The 17,976-nt window shown below is 43.1% G+C and overlaps 1 protein-coding gene across 2 annotated transcripts; it reads left to right on the top strand.

The window, feature by feature from the left end:
• Positions 1-598: 598 nt before the first annotated feature.
• Positions 599-17,733, top strand: LOC311499606 (structural maintenance of chromosomes protein 6). Of its 2 annotated transcripts, XM_084560660.1 has the most exons (28): positions 599-855; positions 1,160-1,313; positions 3,565-3,694; positions 4,226-4,331; positions 4,512-4,648; positions 4,761-4,822; positions 4,944-5,024; positions 6,284-6,385; positions 7,247-7,366; positions 7,497-7,595; positions 7,735-7,881; positions 8,829-8,917; positions 9,027-9,191; positions 10,373-10,551; positions 10,692-10,893; positions 11,036-11,150; positions 12,054-12,214; positions 12,310-12,445; positions 12,537-12,617; positions 12,710-12,880; positions 13,675-13,812; positions 13,997-14,142; positions 14,265-14,390; positions 14,534-14,639; positions 16,494-16,646; positions 16,867-16,964; positions 17,176-17,280; positions 17,373-17,733. In XM_084560660.1, the coding sequence occupies exons 2-27, from the start codon at positions 1,203-1,205 to the stop codon at positions 17,267-17,269; spliced, it is 3,255 nt and encodes a 1,084-aa protein (XP_084416786.1). In that variant the 5' UTR covers positions 599-855; positions 1,160-1,202; the 3' UTR covers positions 17,270-17,280; positions 17,373-17,733. The 2 variants fall into 2 exon arrangements, with proteins under 2 accessions (XP_084416786.1, XP_084416785.1); XM_084560659.1 differs by having other exon boundaries at positions 17,176-17,733.
• The last annotated feature ends 243 nt before the right edge of the window (positions 17,734-17,976 follow it).

Below are 17,976 nucleotides of genomic sequence, written 5' to 3'. Positions count from 1 at the left end.
TTCTGTTTGAAATTTGTTTATTTGACGTATATTCACCCTATTTTATTTGGGTCTTTAGTGGATCACATGGGAGAAGAAGAGTAGGGGCTTGTGGAGTGTTCATGGCAGTTTATTGACTCTATATTGCAGGCAAATCATTCATTATAACCATTTTTGCTTATTTAGCTGATAATTCAAATGTATTGAATTTGAACTAGTGGATTTTATTTCATTTCACACTAGTGTGTCATGAGAGACTGTCAGGTGTGCCGTGGGAAATTATCCAATTTCACCTAATTGGTCTGAAAAAAACATTTTTTGAAAACGAATTAATTATTATCTGCAAATAATATGCCATTGTCAAGTGTCTGTGTATATATATCTGTCTATGCATATATATATATATAAGACTTTTTTCTTTGTGTTTATTCAATTCCTATTCAAGACAATTTGACAAGAATGACTTTATATTGTTATTATAGGCTACAGAGTTTCATTTTTTTTTAACATTTTCAGTTGGTGGTGTTCCTTGTGATTTTTTCAATGAAAAAAAAATGTACCTTGGCTCAAAAAAGGTTGAAAAACACTGATATATAAAAGAAACACTCTTTCCAATGAGCTTTTCTAAAGTTCTCTCTCCTATGTGTTGTGTTTACTGCAAGATCTCGTATATTCTCGCGATGTTTCTCGGGAAACGGTGAGCGCGAATTCGACGGCCGGTCTGGTTTCCCCCGCTGGTCCTCCCAGTCGCTGTAAGCGCTGCGCTGTGAGCGGCTGCTGAAATCTAGGTAAAGCAGTCAGTCCACTGGTTGTCCTGCCAGTCCTTTCGGTTTCCTACGACAACGCGGGACTATTTACAAGCCACTGTCTTGACAGGTAGTCGGCCACTTTCTGTTTAGCACGTAGCGTTAGCTAGCTAGTTGGGCGAGTTGTGTAACCTCATGTAAAGTTAACGGTCACTAACGTGCTTGTAACGTAAGTGTCATGGTTTAGTTATACTGATATTTAACATCTATAACATGTTTTTTATCACCTTGTCTTTGTCCGAAGTCGTTCCAGCGAGTGACTACAAGCTTGGCGACAACATTTAGATGGAGGGTAGCTGCTGGAAGTCAACAAAAAAAAAAAAAGCCAGACTCCATGCTAGCGACACTCTCTGTGCTCTTGTGTTTTCTTTCAGTTTCATTTCCCCCCCGAAAGAGTCGTGCTCGGTGCCCCCCGAGATGTCTAAGAGGAGCAGCAGTCCTCCCAGGGGAACCCCCAGCAAACGAGGCAGATGTATGGAGGAGGAAGAGGAGGATGAGCATGTTAACAAGGAAGCTTTGAGTAGTCAGGTAGGTGCCTGTCACTGGCATGCAGATAAGTAAGACAGTAGTTTCTGTTTGTGCTAAAAAAGACAGGGATGAAGCATCGGATGATGGGTGCTAGATACAAAATAGAATAAGGCAGACAAATATGTTATGTTACGAAAAATATTTAAATGTTGCATCAGGTTTTCAGCAGCTAATCAGAAGCTGAAACAACCAACTTGTGTAAATTGAGGGGTTGAGGTGGTAAGGAGGTTAAATATACACATATTGACATTCATGAATATCATGAATTAAAAAACAAAACAAACTCCCAATAGGAGTTGCACCAAGTATTGCACTAGAACATACGTGTCAAACATACGGCCCGGGGGCCAAAACCGGCCCACCGGAGGGTCTAATCTGGCCCGTGGCAGCTGAGACAACTGAGACCTAGAGATAAAAAGAAATTGCATTTCTTTTTCTTAAGAAATGTGGGGTTTAGGGAAACATTTGGAGTTGTCGTTATCGTGTTATTGGTGCGGCCCCCTTGACATCAAACTGGGCTGTATGTGGCCCCTGAACTACAATGACTGCGTTTACATGTTCTTTAGTATCCCGGTTTTGAAGCTTATCCCGGCTTTGAGCATATCCGGGATATGGTGTTTACATGGAACACAGAGAAACCCGGTTATTCATATTCCCGTATACATGATAACTACCAGAAACCCGTTTTCTGATCACTGCATCCTATCTGCGCATGCGTGTTTTACGTTGTTTTCAGTGTTTTCCAACGCGACCTAACTTGTTCAACGGAGCGAGGTGGAAAACCAGCATCATGTAGCTTTTCCGCAACAGATTTGAATACATCAGCATGTCGGTGTTTTCTGTCATCTAAACACGTCGTTATGTTTAGTTCTTTCATTACTTTAAGGCAAAATTCTGTCTCTTCGTCGCTCCAAAAGTGAGAAGTTCTCGTTGCCGCCATGTTGTTTGTATATCTAGTGCCTCGCCTGGCGTCACTCGCGCCTGCGCAGACAGTGGGCAGCCGTCAGAAATCGGGATAAGGTGTATACATGCTTCAGTATCCCGGCTTCTATCGGAGTACTCCAGGTAGCAATGCCGGGTTTCTTGAAATCGGGAAATGGGCATATCCCGATTTCTGAATTCGGGATATGGTGTTTACATGGACAAACATAAAAACGTGATACTTCAAAAACCAGATCAAAACCGGGATACTAAAGACCATGTAAACGTGGTCACTGAGTTTGACACCCCTGCACTAGAAAGATGTGAGATAATGACAGTTTGAATCGACCGTGCTCGTGTGGGTCCTGAGGGGACAAAAGACCTCCGGAAGCGTTCCTTCTTGCGCCGTGGGTGCAGCAGCCTTCTTTGGCTGAAGGAGCTTCCTAAAGTCTCAGCTGTCTCGCACAGGGGATGAGAGGGGTTGTTCCTGATGTTGGACAGTTTAGCCAACATGCTAAACTGTCCACTGAGTACAGAGGACAGCCCAGGGTGGAGCTGGCCCTCTTGATCAGTGTCTCTCTTTGTCCCCTCTCCGTGAGTCCACCACACCAGCAGACCGCAGCGTAGAAGGTTGCTGATGCAAAAAGTCCTGAGTAGTGTCCTACACACTCCAAAGGACCTCAGCCTCCTCAGCAGGTGGAGGCGACTTTGTCCCTTCCTGTATAGGACATTGGTGTTGTCCCAGCGATATTTCAAGAGGCGGTACTGGAAGAAAGAATTTTAACACATAACAAAACATGAAAATCTCATATGACGTCTGAAAAACAAGCACGACACACTGGACAGGGATTACATTGTTTTTACATTTACTTTTAATGTATTTTTATTTTTCACAAACAATATATATATATATATATATATATTTTTTTTTTTTTATTGGGCAATGCAGGTACTGAAATTAAAACTTCTCATTGTTCTATATCAGGTTAAAATCACTCAGAATTCATTGAGAAGTTAGCTGAGGGAATTTTGAAAGTTGTTTTTAAGAAGAGAACTTCATGTGAATTAAGGTCATTAAATGTCAAACTGACATTAAAGTTTGTTTTTGTTTCATAAACGTGTGTGATCTAATTTGTGGTCATTGAAAGACAGTAATAACAGATCAGTAATGTGTAAATAACAAAAAAAAAAAACGTCAGCATCGGCCCAGAATTTCACAATCGGTGCATCCCTTAAAAAAACAATATATATGTATAAGAAAGCTCAGCACTTGTTGATACTCGTGTGCGTTGCAGTGACTGATGTAAAGCACTTTTGTGTTTCGCTGCAGGGTGCCTGTGGTGTGGTGAGCGATGCAGGGATAGTGCAAAGCATCACGCTGAAAAACTTCATGTGCCACTCGCTCCTCGGCCCGTTCGACTTTGGCCCCAACGTCAACTTTGTCGTCGGCAACAATGGAAGTAAGTGTCACCACTGAGCCCGTGGAGTATTCGAGAGTGAGAGAGAGAGAGAGAGGATTAATGTATACGGAAATCTTCAACTAAAATTGAAGTACGTTTTTGTCTCTCTCCAGAAAATCAGGAATACCCAATTTATCTGTCACTGTTGCCAAAAAATATGTCGTAACTGTATCAGCTCTTTCTATTATGGGGTTTAACTACATTTATCACATTTTATCCAAACAGACTTTTCACGGCAGATTTAATATATTTATTAAGACCAATATCAAATGTGCAATAGCACACAGTTTGATCTACCTGTAATTAATATGATCAGTGTTTGACATCTCCAGACTATAATTGTAAGTTGTGTAGATACATTTATTATTTGTGAAAGAATCTTGTTGGTCTTGTTCGATTTATGACATGAACTTAAATCGTTTGTTTTTGTCAGCTTAAGCCACCTCTCTACTGAAAGTTAATTTTTGTTGTGGAGTACATCTGTTCTCTTTGTGTATGCGTCTTTCATCTTTCAAACCTCTTCTGCGACAGGTGGAAAAAGTGCCGTTCTGACAGCTCTCATAGTTGCCTTAGGTGGAAACGCTCAGGCGACGAACCGCGGATCATCCCTCAAGGGTTTTGTGAAGGAGGGTGAAAGGTATGCAGTACACCATCCCGTCTTTTACAGTCTTTTTTTTTTTTTTTTAATCATACCTTACAGACCTGTTTACGCTGATTCCTCCCCTCCCCAGCTTATTTGCCTACCACCTCCACAAGTTAAGGATGCACCTGTTGCCTTTCTTTTGAACTGATTTGAATTGCTTTCCTGCCTCCTCAGTTCGGCGGACGTGTCGATCACTCTGCGTAACAAAGGAAGGGACGCTTACAAGCCTGAGGTGTTTGGTTCAGCTATCACGATAGACCTGAGAATAACACGTGAGGGGCTGAGAACCTATAAACTGAGAAGCAAATCAGGTAAAGACACTAAAGAGTTATTCATTGTTGTCCAATAATAAAAAAAAATAAAAAAAATCCCCTCTGCCACACTTCTGCAAGTATAGTGATTCATAAACATGTCTTCTTATAGGTCAGCTAATCTCAAGCAAAAAGGAAGAGCTAATTTCCATCCTGGACAATTTTAATATTCAGGTATGAGATTCTTTTATACCAAATGAGGAATTTCAAACATCAGACATTCTGCCACCTTCACATAGAGTGCCAGGGCATGTTAAACCTGTGACGGTCATTCCTGATCTGTTTTCCTCCCAAGGTGAACAATCCTGTGTCAGTTCTCACTCAGGAGATGAGCAAATACTTCCTACACTCAAAAGGAGAAGGCGACAAATACAAGGTTAGTTGAAAGTAATCGCGTTATTTAGCCGTGCTTGGCCCCTCGTCTCCGAACCCGGTGTGTGAGAGAGCAAGAACTAGAGAATAAGCAGCGAATCGGAGACATTAGACATTAGGGGTCGAGCCGACCGGTCGACTTTACTGCTGCGCCGTGACGCTTTAAGCAGGGAGTTGACTCGTCGTCAATAACGTGACAGTAACAACGCAGACGCCTCCTAGATGACAGGTGAGGAGACAAGTCAGTCATTGCAGCAAACTAGCAGCGGTTCATCAAGTGTGTGGAAATACTTCACTAAAGATGAAGCCCAGACTACCGTGACATGTAGAATATGTAACGTCAGTCCTGAAATACGAGAAAAGTAGAACTGCAATGCACTCATCGGAAAAGGCGTCCGCTAACGCTAACAGAGGAATCCTTTCAGCAGCAGTCAATTAACAGGAGGAGGCTGCAAATCAACAATTTGCTAATGAATTTCATTGTCTAAAGTTATTAGACCTTAAGCTCACGTGTTTATATTCTGTTGTGTTCTATTAGTTGACATTGTTGCTGTGGTTGTAGAGTGTGTTTTTTTTTGTTTTTGTTTTTTTATGAGCTGCATATTAAAAGTGTCAGACTGTCTGTGGTTATGGTGTAGATTTGGGCGACAGCCGACAGTATCCCGTGTTCAAGCTTCAGTAAACTTGCAGAAAAGCCTCCGTAGCTTCCTTTGTGTGAGATCAGGTCAAGAACATAGATTTAATTGTTGTAAAGCCGTACTTCCCACTGCCGACTTTAAAAAATCAGAAGTCGTTCAGCCCCTATTAAACATTTATTGAGGCTTACGTGCTGAAGCGCCTCCTCACAACCCTGCAGGAAAGAGACCCACGGCCGGATTTTGACGTGTTCTTCGTCTGAATCCATCCTTTCCACTGCGGCTTCTGTGGTTGTAGCTCAGATAAACGTATGCACAAAAGAAAGGAAGCGGTGGACGGAGATGGATACGGAAGTGTAAACTGATCACGAGATTTTTACCCTGTGTGGGCTGTTACTGGCCCGGGGGCTAGACACTACCACTGCCCAAAGGCTGCAGGCCAGACATGTTCAGAAGACATCAAATTAGGGAGAACATAAAAAAACAGCGCAGGCAGAAGGATCTCTGTGGATAAATACGCCACTTCTAGAGGGTCATACGTGGTGATAGTCAGGGATTACTTTTGTGTTTTGTGGGACGCAGCAGCTCGTTATACAGTACATTTAATCTAAACCTTTTTTTTGCTCAGTTTTTTATGAAAGCCACCCAACTGGAGCAGATGAGAGAGGACTTTGTCTACATCAAAACCACCAAGGATATCACTAAGGATAAAGTTGAGCAACACAGCGAGGTAAGAGTTCGTTTCACAGAAATTCACATTCCCATTTAGGCCTAAAACACCTGCTAAAAAAGGCCTTTTTATGCCTAAATACTCTTCTGTAAACCCCCTCTCAAAACCTGAGGTTTTTCAAAATATGTCAACACTAAAACCTTAATTTCTCAGGCTCTGTAGCAGATAAAAACATGAGATAAAAAGCATTTGACAGCTTACTTCTTTGGCTTTCAACTTGACTGATTTGCTAGGGCATAATCTTCAAATGCATTTTTTTTAAAAATCAATAAACACCAAACATTTTTAAAATTTTGAAAATCAGTAAAGATCTATTTTTATTTCATACTTTTGAGGTACCAAAGTGACAAGTGAACATCACTGAAACAAAGATATAGAAAAAACCCACAACAAAACAGAGTTACTTCTTCTTTACCTAATAATTTCATGTTAAATTTGTTTGTTATATTATTAAAATCCGAATCAATTACTTCGTCAATATCACTTCCTTCACTTGAGTCAGCCATGACGGATCGCTAGCACGGTGTTTAGAATTTTCGACCAAAACATACTCCTCGTGTAGGCTTATTTCGACCAATCACAAAGCGCTTTATTAGTCACATGAGTTTTAAAAAAATCCCTAAGCATCTCTGTAACTCACCCCAAGAATATTTCAGCCAATCACAGTGCATATAATTGGCCATGTGCCTCGAAAAAGACGACAACGCTCAAAATGACACAGACACGTTTGCCGGCCTTAATGGTAACTACGCATAGATGCGTGATCCGGTCTGAATGGGTTAATAAAAAAAAAACAGCTTGGTAGCATTGCAAAGGAAGCTTTTGTTGATTATGTCATCTGTGTCCTAATGACTGGTGCAGTGCTTGAAAGACATGAAGCAGAAGTTTCAAGAGAAAGAGGACTGTTTCAAGAGCCTCGAATCACTTGACGGCATGAGGAACAAGCTGGAGGAGCTGCAGAAGCAGATGGCGTGGGCGTTGGTGAGATCTTCTAGCCTCCCAAACTTCTTCACTCATAACCCCATTCTCCTTTGAAATGACCGCAAAAATTGCTCCAAAAAAACAAAAAGCATTAAGTCAAATATTAATAATTGTGAGTTGAATGTGGCAGGTGATCGAGCAGGAGAAGGAGTTGGAGCCAATGAAGGAGAAGCTGGAGGCAGACCAGCATTCCACGGAGAAATATGACGAGAAGGTGGATGAATGGAAGGTATGACGCTTAAAACAACGTCAGGAAATCATATTTATGTGTTTTTGAATAATATATGTGTCGTCAAGTGTGTATGCCCTGCTTGTCGGAGCCCACATCTTCAAACTCCATCTCTTCTCGTTTCTGTGTCATCGTGCAGAATAAGGTCGAGGAAGCCGAGAAGAAGTACAAGCAGATTCAGGAACAACTGGAGGGTATCACCCACCAGGTCCAGGAGCTCCAGCCCAAATGCGTTCAGCTCAAGGCCGAGGCCCAGAAACGTAATACCCTTCTTAAGTCCAGCGAGGTCAGAGTTCAGACAATACATTAACCTTACTTTAAGGTAGATTTCCTTCAGCCGGCTGATTCTGTATCGTGTTATTTTAAGTGGGAACTGTGGCGTGAGGAAATGTCATGGAGGGATGTGAACCGCTCTTACAGGGAGTTACTTCAGTATAATGTTCGCAGCGATGAACAGAGACGCCAGAACCTGTTCCAAGTTGTACAATCCGTTGGAGTCGAGATTCCTCTGGAATTCCTTTCATTGATGCTGCCATGTTTTTCTAACATGCAAATCAATGACATTTATGCTGCTTTTAACATTCCTAAGAAGAACTCATGGCAGAGAGGCTCGACTATACAAAGACGGACGGCAGCAGTCACATGTGAAACGTCTTTACTGTTCCCGTTTCCAGTAACGTCTGGATTACGAAACGTCTTTGCGCAACGTGGTCTTACATTCCAGGGATACCACGCCGTTTGACACTCTGCACGGGGGCCAGCGCTTTAAAGACGAGGAAATATCCTGTGTAATAGCATTAGCGCCCCTCTGACAGCCTCAGCAGATTTTTCCGTCGTCTTAGAGAAAAACCCCAAATGAAAACATGCTGTGAAAACATTTTTTTCATTACGTTCGTTTCGGGTGATGACAGACGGTTTGTTGCTACATCTTTTCTCTCTGCTCGGATCGCTGGGCGGCTCCCAGCTGCACGCAAAGTTGGCCAGCGGAGGTGCTAGAGAATCGGACCGATAAACAACAATAACACAAATAAATAAACAATAATGACGTGGCTGTCAGACTCTGATCAATAACCGTCGCTGTTGCTGTGTCCGTATCTATAGTAACAACACACAAATTGTTATGTTCTCAAGCAAACATGGTGAATATAAAGCTCGTGTTATAAGAGCAGTGATGTGATGTGGTTACGGGACATAAACAGAGGTTGTAAACGATCTTCCATGTGTTCTCTCAAGGTCACGGTGCACAGGTGTAAAGCCAACCTGAAGGACCTGGAAAAGGACAAAGCTCAGCTGTCCTCGAGGATTAAAGATCTCAAGCTGAGGTACGCCCCTCTCTTATTTTTCACGTCTCCTTAGTTTCGTTCAGGGAGGCTAATGTACTCATTCTGCGTCATCTTCCTCTCAGTTTCTGTCCTGTTTTCTTCCCCACAGCATCAGTCAGACATCAGGAGCAGAGAGCCAGGCCAAGGCGGCCCGCGTGGAGCAGATCCAGGCCGAGCTGGAAGACTTGAAACAGCAGATCTCCACTCAAGGCCAGCAGATTGATCAGTACCAGCACGCCAGCAACCGTGCCAAAGAAGAGAAGGGAAAGATGAGGTAAGGATTAAGAAACTCTGCACCAAACAGAAATAAATCTTCCACGCAAACAGAGTCTGATTTACAAATTAGTTTTATGTGAATCCAGCTCTTGTTTTTTCTTGCGCCTTTTCACTTTATAATCCCAAGATTTACAGCAAAACAAAACAAAAGAATTGTCAGTAAGGCTTCACCACTGCACAAAAGGAATGGAAACATTGCACCCTGGAGTGTTCACGCTCATTTCTAACTCGATGTTGTGACTCTGTGAAGGATTGTTGCTCGCTCTGTAACGTCTGAGACACCTGCAGCTGGATTCGCCAAGCACCTACCTCCTCTGGCAAACCCATGACTTAGAGGTTGCTTGTTCTATTGTGGGCCTGGACACCAGCCAGGGAGCAAGGCATGCTCAGGCGATCTGTGCACTGTCCGAAAAAGGATGTTGTAATGACGCGAGCAAAAACCAGCAGCCAGCACGGGCTTGCATGTCTGCGGTGTGGACGCATTTCAATATATCTGAGAAAAAGACCCACGGATAGCGATTTGCAAAATGTGTAATGCTGACATTTCAAGACGGGGGTGCATCTGCAAAGAATTTCTCCACGTCGGGTTTAATTTATCACCTGAAAACCCAAACATCCCAATTGTGGATTTTCAAGAGCAGCGCAGGTGGCTCAACTGGCTGCACGTATACGGTACGTAGAAGAAGATAACTTTTTCTACGCCATTACATTTTTCATCGCCCCCTAGAGGAAGCTCGTGCACGCCCACCACGCTTTGGGAATGCCTGCCTTAAATGTTGAGCCGTTCTGTGGATGTCGTTGGCGTAATAATTTCTTTCGGTGTTTCGGTTCTTGGCCTTGGGCGGCCCAGTTTCGGTTTTCGGTTTCGGCCAAAAATTCTCATTTCGGTGCATCCCTAGTGCATTTTGATGCTGATGTTCAACCCATGATATATCATTCCCAAAATTCGTGAAGAATTGTAAAAATTATAAATAAATAAATGAATTTCAGGAGTAAATCAGAGTTAATTACATTCATAAATACGTAATTACATAAAATAGATAAATAGATTTTACACATTAGGAAAGCAGCCAAATACAGAAATGTAAATTTATGTCACATTTTATGGTCTGTCCTCGCTGTAGTCGTAATAGACGTTAACATGATGAAACACTCGTCTGTCCGTCCGTCTGTCTTCAGGAGGGAACAGGAAATGCTCCAGAGGTCAACGGACGGCAACAGAAGGAACCTGCAGACGATGGAGAGCAGCCGCTCTAATCGACTGCGGCGCTTTGGAGAGCACATGCCCGCGCTGCTGAACGCCATCCAGGACGCTCACAGGAGGGGCCAGTTCAAGCAGATGCCCCGAGGACCCCTGGGTAAGACTCGGCTGACCCTGTTGAATCGCAAAATTGTAACGGCGCAACGAGTTACAGTTGACTTTCCTGCTGTTTTTCCTTTAATTGAAAGCTGAAAGCAAGATATGTGACAAAAAGTTCTTCTGACGTTCCTTCTGCAGGTTACCTTATTAGCCTAAAAGACCCGGAGCTGGCCCTGGCTGTAGAAGTGTGCCTTAAAAGCCTGCTGCCGGCCTTCACTTGTGACAACTACGAGGACGAGAAGGTGCTGCAGGGCCTCATGGCCAAAATTTTCCCAGCTGGCCGCAGACCTTCAATCATTACCAGCGGCTTCCTCAGACATGTCCACGATACCAGCAAGAGGTTTGTCAGATTAGATTGTTGTTAGTTACAATGCTTTCCGGTAATAAGGTGTTGTCATCGTTTAAAATAGGCACTAGCATGAATATGAGAATGGTATATTTTGTTTTTTAATCGGCGTGATTTGTTTTGTGCTTTGTGTCAGGTCCGTGAATCACCCGCAGTACCCCTCCGTGCTTCAGGCTCTAGAAATTGAGGACCCGGTTGTGGCCAACTGCCTGATTGATCAAAGGGGTATCGAGAGCATTCTGCTTATTAAGGTAATAACCCGTTTCTCTCGCACAAGACTGTAACGTAGTGCTCACATGATCGCATCTCACTGGTATTTAATCAGTATTGCTAATCCATATCCCGATTTCTTCATCTACCAAAATAAGCTCGCCGCAGATTTCCATGTTGTTGCGTTCAGCCGGTTCCAAGAGTCTGAGGTGCCGACAAGGCAGCTGGATTTCCGTGAGGTCACAGGATCATGCAACAGTCTGTCTTGTCAGGCTTCAATCCACGGGCTTTAGATGTGACGACAGGCGGTTTGCACAACATCGAGGGGGTGATTGAAGTTAGCCCGTGATGGATATAGACAGATGTTTCATCATATCACCCGCCAAGTTTTTTTAAAGCGGACATTTTCTCTGATTTTTCTGTGTAGCACACCATCTGGATTAAAGTTTAACCCGGTGGAAGATACGGGTCAGATTTACCTGAGTGACATCTGAATGATGCTTCAGTGGAAGTATGCAGCTCAGAGAAGTCAGAGTTTTTATACCTTGGTCAGGGCCACATATACCAATCAGGCATAACATTATGACCACCTTCCTAATTCCTAATATTGTGTAGGTCTCCCTTGTGCCTCCAAAACAGTTGTGACTCATCAGAGAATGGGCATGGGCCTTCTGAGGGGGTCCTGTGGTGTCTGGCAACAGAATGTTGTTAGTGGGTGCCTTTGGGTCCTATGGGTTGAGGGGAGGGGCCTCAGTGGATCATCCCACAGGTACTTGATCAGTTTGGGTCTAGTGAATTTGGAGGCCAGGTCAACACCTTGCTGTATTTCCATGTTTTTTTAGTTGTTCCTAAACCGTTTATGTTCATCAATGAGTAAAACAATGTACTTAACCACCATAGTTATGTACATTAACATGGATTTTGTTTTTTCTTCACATGTATAGGATCGCACAGAGGCTCGGCGAGTGATGCAGAGCAGAAGTCCTCCCCTAAACTGTTACCAGGCCTTCTCTATTGACGGAGATCAGATCTACAATAACCGCAGTTACAGCTCTGATCAGACCAGAGCCAACTTTCTTTCCGGAGATGTCGAGGAGGAGATCAGGTGCGCGTTCAGTCGACTTCTCGGTGCTGCAGTAAATATAGGCGCTGGTGTTTATTAGCTACAGGTCTTCAGATATGAACTGTTTGTTTGATCAGGCACTTGCAGAGGGAGCTGGAGAACCAGAGAGCTCAGGAAAAACGTTTCCAGCAACACTTGAAGAAGCTGGATGAAGACATCAAAGAGAATGAAGGGCTCCTCAGGAGAGCATATATGGATCAAAAGACAACTAAAGTAACCAAGTTAACAGTTAAATCTTCAGTTGGAGCAACATTAAATTGTATTTCTCAAGGCATTCTACTACTAATGTGTGTATTTGCTTTAGGCCAAGGCCACAAAGTTAGAGCTGGAGCTGACAGACCTACAGAACGTGGAGGAGCCTCAGTCAGAGGACCTCAGGCCGCTGGTTTGTGTTTTCCCCACTTTTTCATCTTAACAAATATTCCATTATTATTATTATTATTCTGTTGATATGCTGTTGTCCGTAATCCACAACAGGAGGAGGATCTTCAGGAGATCGTCGCCAAGATCGCGTCCAAGCGCGCCGAGTTCGAGGAGGCTCGAACCCAGATGGCCGAACTCAAGGCCGCTTACGAAAAGGCGGAGGAGGAGTACCAGCAGCACAAAGAGCGAATCAGCACCATCACTGAGGATGCTGATCCAGTCAAGGTAATATTGTAAAGCCACGCCTGCAGCTCTGGATGCCGCGGTCTTAAATATTTCCCACTGGAACACGTTCAGTTTCATATATAACATCAGAAGTTCATGTTAAACGTTGCCAAAAGTTTCAAAGGATGAAATAAAGGAAAGGACGTTGACTTTGGGCTTGTCACAGATGTCTTTATACGATCATCTTCTCCAGACGCAGTCTTCTTGGTAGATTTATGTACACTGTCTTGCAAGAGTCTACTTCAGTGGTATTATGGGGGACTTAATGTACTTCAGCAGAAAAATAACCACCGATATGTCATTCAAAAAGAGGTAATAAGTGTAATATTTGCCAGACGGAGGGATCCTGCCGTAGGCTCCGTTGCTGTGGACGTGTGCTGCCTTCTCTCATATACCGGATGGGATTCAGGCTCAGACGTGCACAGATGGGTTTGAGAAGCTGAAATGAAAACTTACTAGATTAGACGTACACGAAGAAAGTTGGCCCTTATAACCTGAAGCTCATAATGTCAGTTTTTGGGGGGTGGTGAACTGTTGGGCTGCAGATCAGGCAGTATGAGATAAATGAGGATTTTTTTTTAAATTTGAATTATTCAAACCTAACCGAGCTGAAAATCTCCATTAGTCTTGAAGCTATATACTCTGACTAATTATGAATGTGTTTATTTTGCTCCAGAGTGGATCAGATTTCAGTACCGTCCTAAGTTGCCCCTTGTAGCCTCCATCCCCTTGGCTACTAGCTGGAGTACATGTGGTGACCTGTTTTTGTACGTGTCTGCTTTGTCCCACAACAGGAAGACCTCAGTAGAGCCGACCAGGAGGTCACGAAGTGCAAACACCACAAAAAACACTATGATGAGAAACGCAATATCCTCCTCCGCAACATCCAGGCTCTAGAAGGCAACGTGAAAAGCATGGAGCAGAAAATTCAGGTATGCCAGGTGTTCATCGCGGGACTAGAAGCAAGTTCTCTTATCTCTTGCTCATAGGTCATTTTGTTATTTTGAAGCATCTCATTACCATTGCCATCAATCTATTAATGTTGGGGACTGTAACCTCGGGTTTACTTGTATTTTATGTCAGAAATAAATGTCTTGTTTCTTTTTGTTGGGTCAGCTGTCCGTTGCCAAAGCCACAGAGATCTGTCCGAACCGCGTGGAGGTCCGTCGTACGGCCAAGAGTCTGGACAGTGAGATCAGCCGTCTCAAGATTAAGATCAGTACCCAGCAGGAACAACAGGGGGACCGCGGGAAGATTGTAAGGTACGTTGATTAGACCGTTGGATTATATATATAGTAATAGGTAGGTGTGACAATATTTTTCCCTATATGCGTCTGTGAACCGTTGCCATGTGCATTGATTTTCATTCGCTTGTGTCTTCTAGGCAGTACCACGAGGCTCTGCAGAACTACAAGAACATGACACTGCACATGAAGAACCTCAACAGCTTCATCAAGAGCCTGGACAGCGTCATGAACCAGAGACTCAAGGTTTACACCGACCTCAGGAGGCAAGTGCTGAATCTACAGCTTGGAGTATTTAACAGCGATACGCCACCTGTACAACCAACCAACTGATACGCAACACGTAGCTGAACTGTATTCTCAAAAATAAGACTCTTAAAATGAGGAATATTTCTTTCTCTCTCGTTAGGTTCCTCGCCGCTCGCTGTAAATACTACTTTGACAGCATGCTGGCTCAAAGAGGCTACAGTGGAAGTATGACCTTTGACCACAAGAAAGAGACCCTCTCCATCTCGGTAAGAACATTTTATTCCTCAGTCAGAGAGTTCTTCCGCGTTACATTCAAGTTGGACAAATTACTGTAAAAGGTTGGCTAGGGTTGCAACAACATGTTGGCACAATCGATTATACCAACTTGTCAGTTTGCATTAATTCCCAATTACGGCAGCTCCCACTGAACATTGGACATTGTCCCCAAAATGCCTAAAGCTGCTCGTCACAAATCAGGCAAAAAAAAGAGACCCAATAAAGAGAACCTTTGTGAAAATGAAACGGCCGACCACATCAGCAGAACCGCTAAACATGAGCATCTCGACCGGGAGGATCTGATGACTTTCCAAACCTCAAAAAAAAAAAGGCAAATTAGTGTGAGTATTTTGTTTGATTCTTGGTCTGTGGTCAGTGTCTGGGAGTCACTGTTGTGTTTCAGACAAGAGCTGAACAAAGGCTCTACGTAGCAGATGCTAATGGCGAGCATGTTGTAAGCAGCCTATAGAAACCTATCAGAGGTTGCGCTAGACTTTTTCGTTGTCTGTCATTTTGACTGACATAAAAATCCCGTCATAATCTATTTTTACCCGTCACTTTAATTTTTTTAAATGATAATAATGCAATTCAGTAGCATTTAATTTTCATTAAAATTGCATTAACTTGAAGCACTTTTTCAGTATTGACTTTAAATGGTAGGAAGAAGAAAAAAAAGTTTGGGCTGCCGACACGTCTTGTCCGTACGGGACTGCTAGCGCTAACAGCTCTTAGATTCAATTCAATTCAATTCAATTTTATTTATATAGCGTCAATAACAATACAAATCGTCTCAAGACGCTTTACAAAAACCCGGCCTGAAACCCCCAGAGCAAGCCTGAAGGCAACGGTGGCAAGGAAAAACACACACAGCAGTAAACATTCTACATAGTAATAGCACAGAATTGCATGACTAGTAGTAGATGGCACCGTAGGGTTGAAGTGCTTCAGTGCTTTGCAAACTCTTTTATTTTGCACGATTTGCACAAAAACTCATCAGTCCTAGCAACGTGCTTTTTATCCGATTCCTCCATTTTGGTAGCCGTTAGCCGCATAGACATAGACATATATTCATCTATGGTTAGCCGAGCTCTGACGTGTGCGTCAGTATAATCGGTGTACCAGGAAATCGTGATACAAACTGATAAAAGTTCCGCGATGTTTGGAACGCAAACTGCGATTAGAGACAAGAGCCAATTAATAAGGTCACTCGCCACCAAGTGGTCAGGGGTGTGAATTGCAAGCTGTCAAAATGACGGATGGCCTTCAGATTTTCCCGTCACAGTTTTTTAAAAAAAATGGTCAATGACAGAAAATATTTGATTAATGCAACCCCTGAATCCTATACAACTAAACAACATAGATCTCCATTAAAATGAGTGTGTATGCAGCTGCATTTACAATTGCATGTTCAGTCCTTCCAAGTCATTTATTAAAGTTAAATCATAATAATTTTCTTATTAGTGGCAGGCTAAAGTAAACAACATCTTTTCTAATTGGGTCTACCCTTCATAGATCCTAACTTTTGTTGATATATTATTATACGGCAAAAGCTGAAGTTTAGAAATGTTCCTTCATTCCAAGATTTCAAGTTTATCTCACCAGAGGATTAACTGACTGCTAAGTAAATAATCTAAATATAATCACTTGTTACAGCCCTAAAAAATGTAATTTGTGCTTGACAGGATTCTCTTAATCCTTCATGTGTGCGATATCTCACCTTCCTTAATTTCGTTGTACCACAATGACACATAAAGACATTGTGTTCTTCTGAAACTCAGTCGTGTTTCCACAGCACAGATTCCTTGAATAAAACAACCTTTGACCTCTTCTCCGCTCCTGTGTAGGTGCAGCCGGGCCATGGGAACGCGGCCGACCTGAGCGACATGCGCTCGCTGTCGGGCGGCGAGCGCTCTTTCTCCACCGTTTGCTTTGTTCTCTCTCTCTGGGCCATCACGGAGGCGCCTTTCCGCTGTCTTGACGAGTTTGATGTTTACATGGTAATAAGACACGCTGAGGCCTTATTGACGCTGAAGTCTGTTTGGATGTGCCTGCGTGCTAAATTCCCAAATCGCAAGCTTGGATAGCGATCGTCAGTAATAACAAACAGACCTTTGAAGGAAAAAGAGGAAATCAGTAGACACTTCATATGCAACTTTCGCGCTACGCTGTGTTTATCCTACTCAAAGATAACAGTGTTCTGTTTTCGTCTAATTACAGGACATGGTGAACAGGAGGATCTCCATGGACATGATGCTGAAGGTGGCTGCTGGTCAGCGCTACAGGCAGTTCATTTTCCTCACGCCGCAGAGCATGGGGTAACCACAGACACAGCTTTCATTTGTGTATATACGTGTGTATCGAAGCAGTTAGACCACCCAAATATGATTTATTGGCTCAACAAACGAGCTGTGACGTAACGAGGCATTCAGGAAAGAAGGTCGTGTGATTTCGGCATCCTGCTTGATCTCCACTAAGAGCGCTGACGTTGTCATCTTTCCTTCTTCTTCTGTTGTTCTTCGCCCACAGTTCCCTTCCAGAGAGCGAGATCATCAGCATCCACCGCCTCAAAGATCCAGACCGCAGTCAGAACACACAACGTCCAGATGAAGACAAGAATTAAAGGACCAATAAGTAGGATTTCTAGTAGTTCTATAAGACGAAATTGTACATATAGTATTCATAGTTATGTTTAAATTCATACACTTGGGTCTTTGTTAACTTAGACTGGGACTTCATATTCGCGTAAAGGAGCGGGGTCCTGTTCGACCGTCCCCGCCATGCTGCACCGTTGTGTTTCAGTTAGCCCAGAGTGGACAGACTAGACACCGTGAAGAATTAAAGTTGGACCTGTTCTGTGTTTGGTGCTGTGCGGTTGAAAGAAGAGGAATAATTAAATAAATGGTTGCAACGTCTCTGCTAAATGCAACTAAATCCTACACACTGGTCCTTTTAAATGAGGTAATAAGACCATGTTGGGTCCACACTGATGCCTGTTTTTGTTATGTTGTAAAAGTTAAGCTATAATGTTTTTTTATTATTAAAGTAAAGAGACATATTCTGTTTCTTTTACGGTTCTGTGGCGCATAGAGCTTGTGGAGACTTTTTTTTTTACTTCTGACATATCTGAGGTCTTGCAGATGTTACTCATTCACAGTATAAAACAAAGATTATGAACATTATATACTGCTCACGCCCTGCGATAGACTGGCGGCCTGTCCAGGGTGGACTCCACCTCTCGCCTAATGACAGCTGGGATAGGCTCCAGCCCCTAGCAACCCACAAGCAGTTACAGAACATGAATGAATGCACTGCTCACACTTTGAAAAC

Source organism: Chelon labrosus (assembly GCF_963514085.1).
Source record: "Chelon labrosus genome assembly, chromosome: 14".
Lineage (NCBI taxonomy): Eukaryota > Metazoa > Chordata > Actinopteri > Mugiliformes > Mugilidae > Chelon > Chelon labrosus.
The sequence above is the reverse complement of the archived record's forward strand: the minus strand, read 5'-3'. Positions and strand labels throughout refer to the sequence as shown.

Coding starts and splice junctions, on each gene's coding strand:
- LOC311499606 (XM_084560660.1), top strand. CDS start 1,203: ATGTCTAAGAGGAGCAGCAGTCCTCCCAGGGGAACCCCCAGCAAACGA. Junction 10,552..10,691: donor GATGCCCCGAGGACCCCTGG/GTAAGACTCGGC, acceptor TTCCTTCTGCAG/GTTACCTTATTAGCCTAAAA. Junction 12,618..12,709: donor CAGAGGACCTCAGGCCGCTG/GTTTGTGTTTTC, acceptor AATCCACAACAG/GAGGAGGATCTTCAGGAGAT.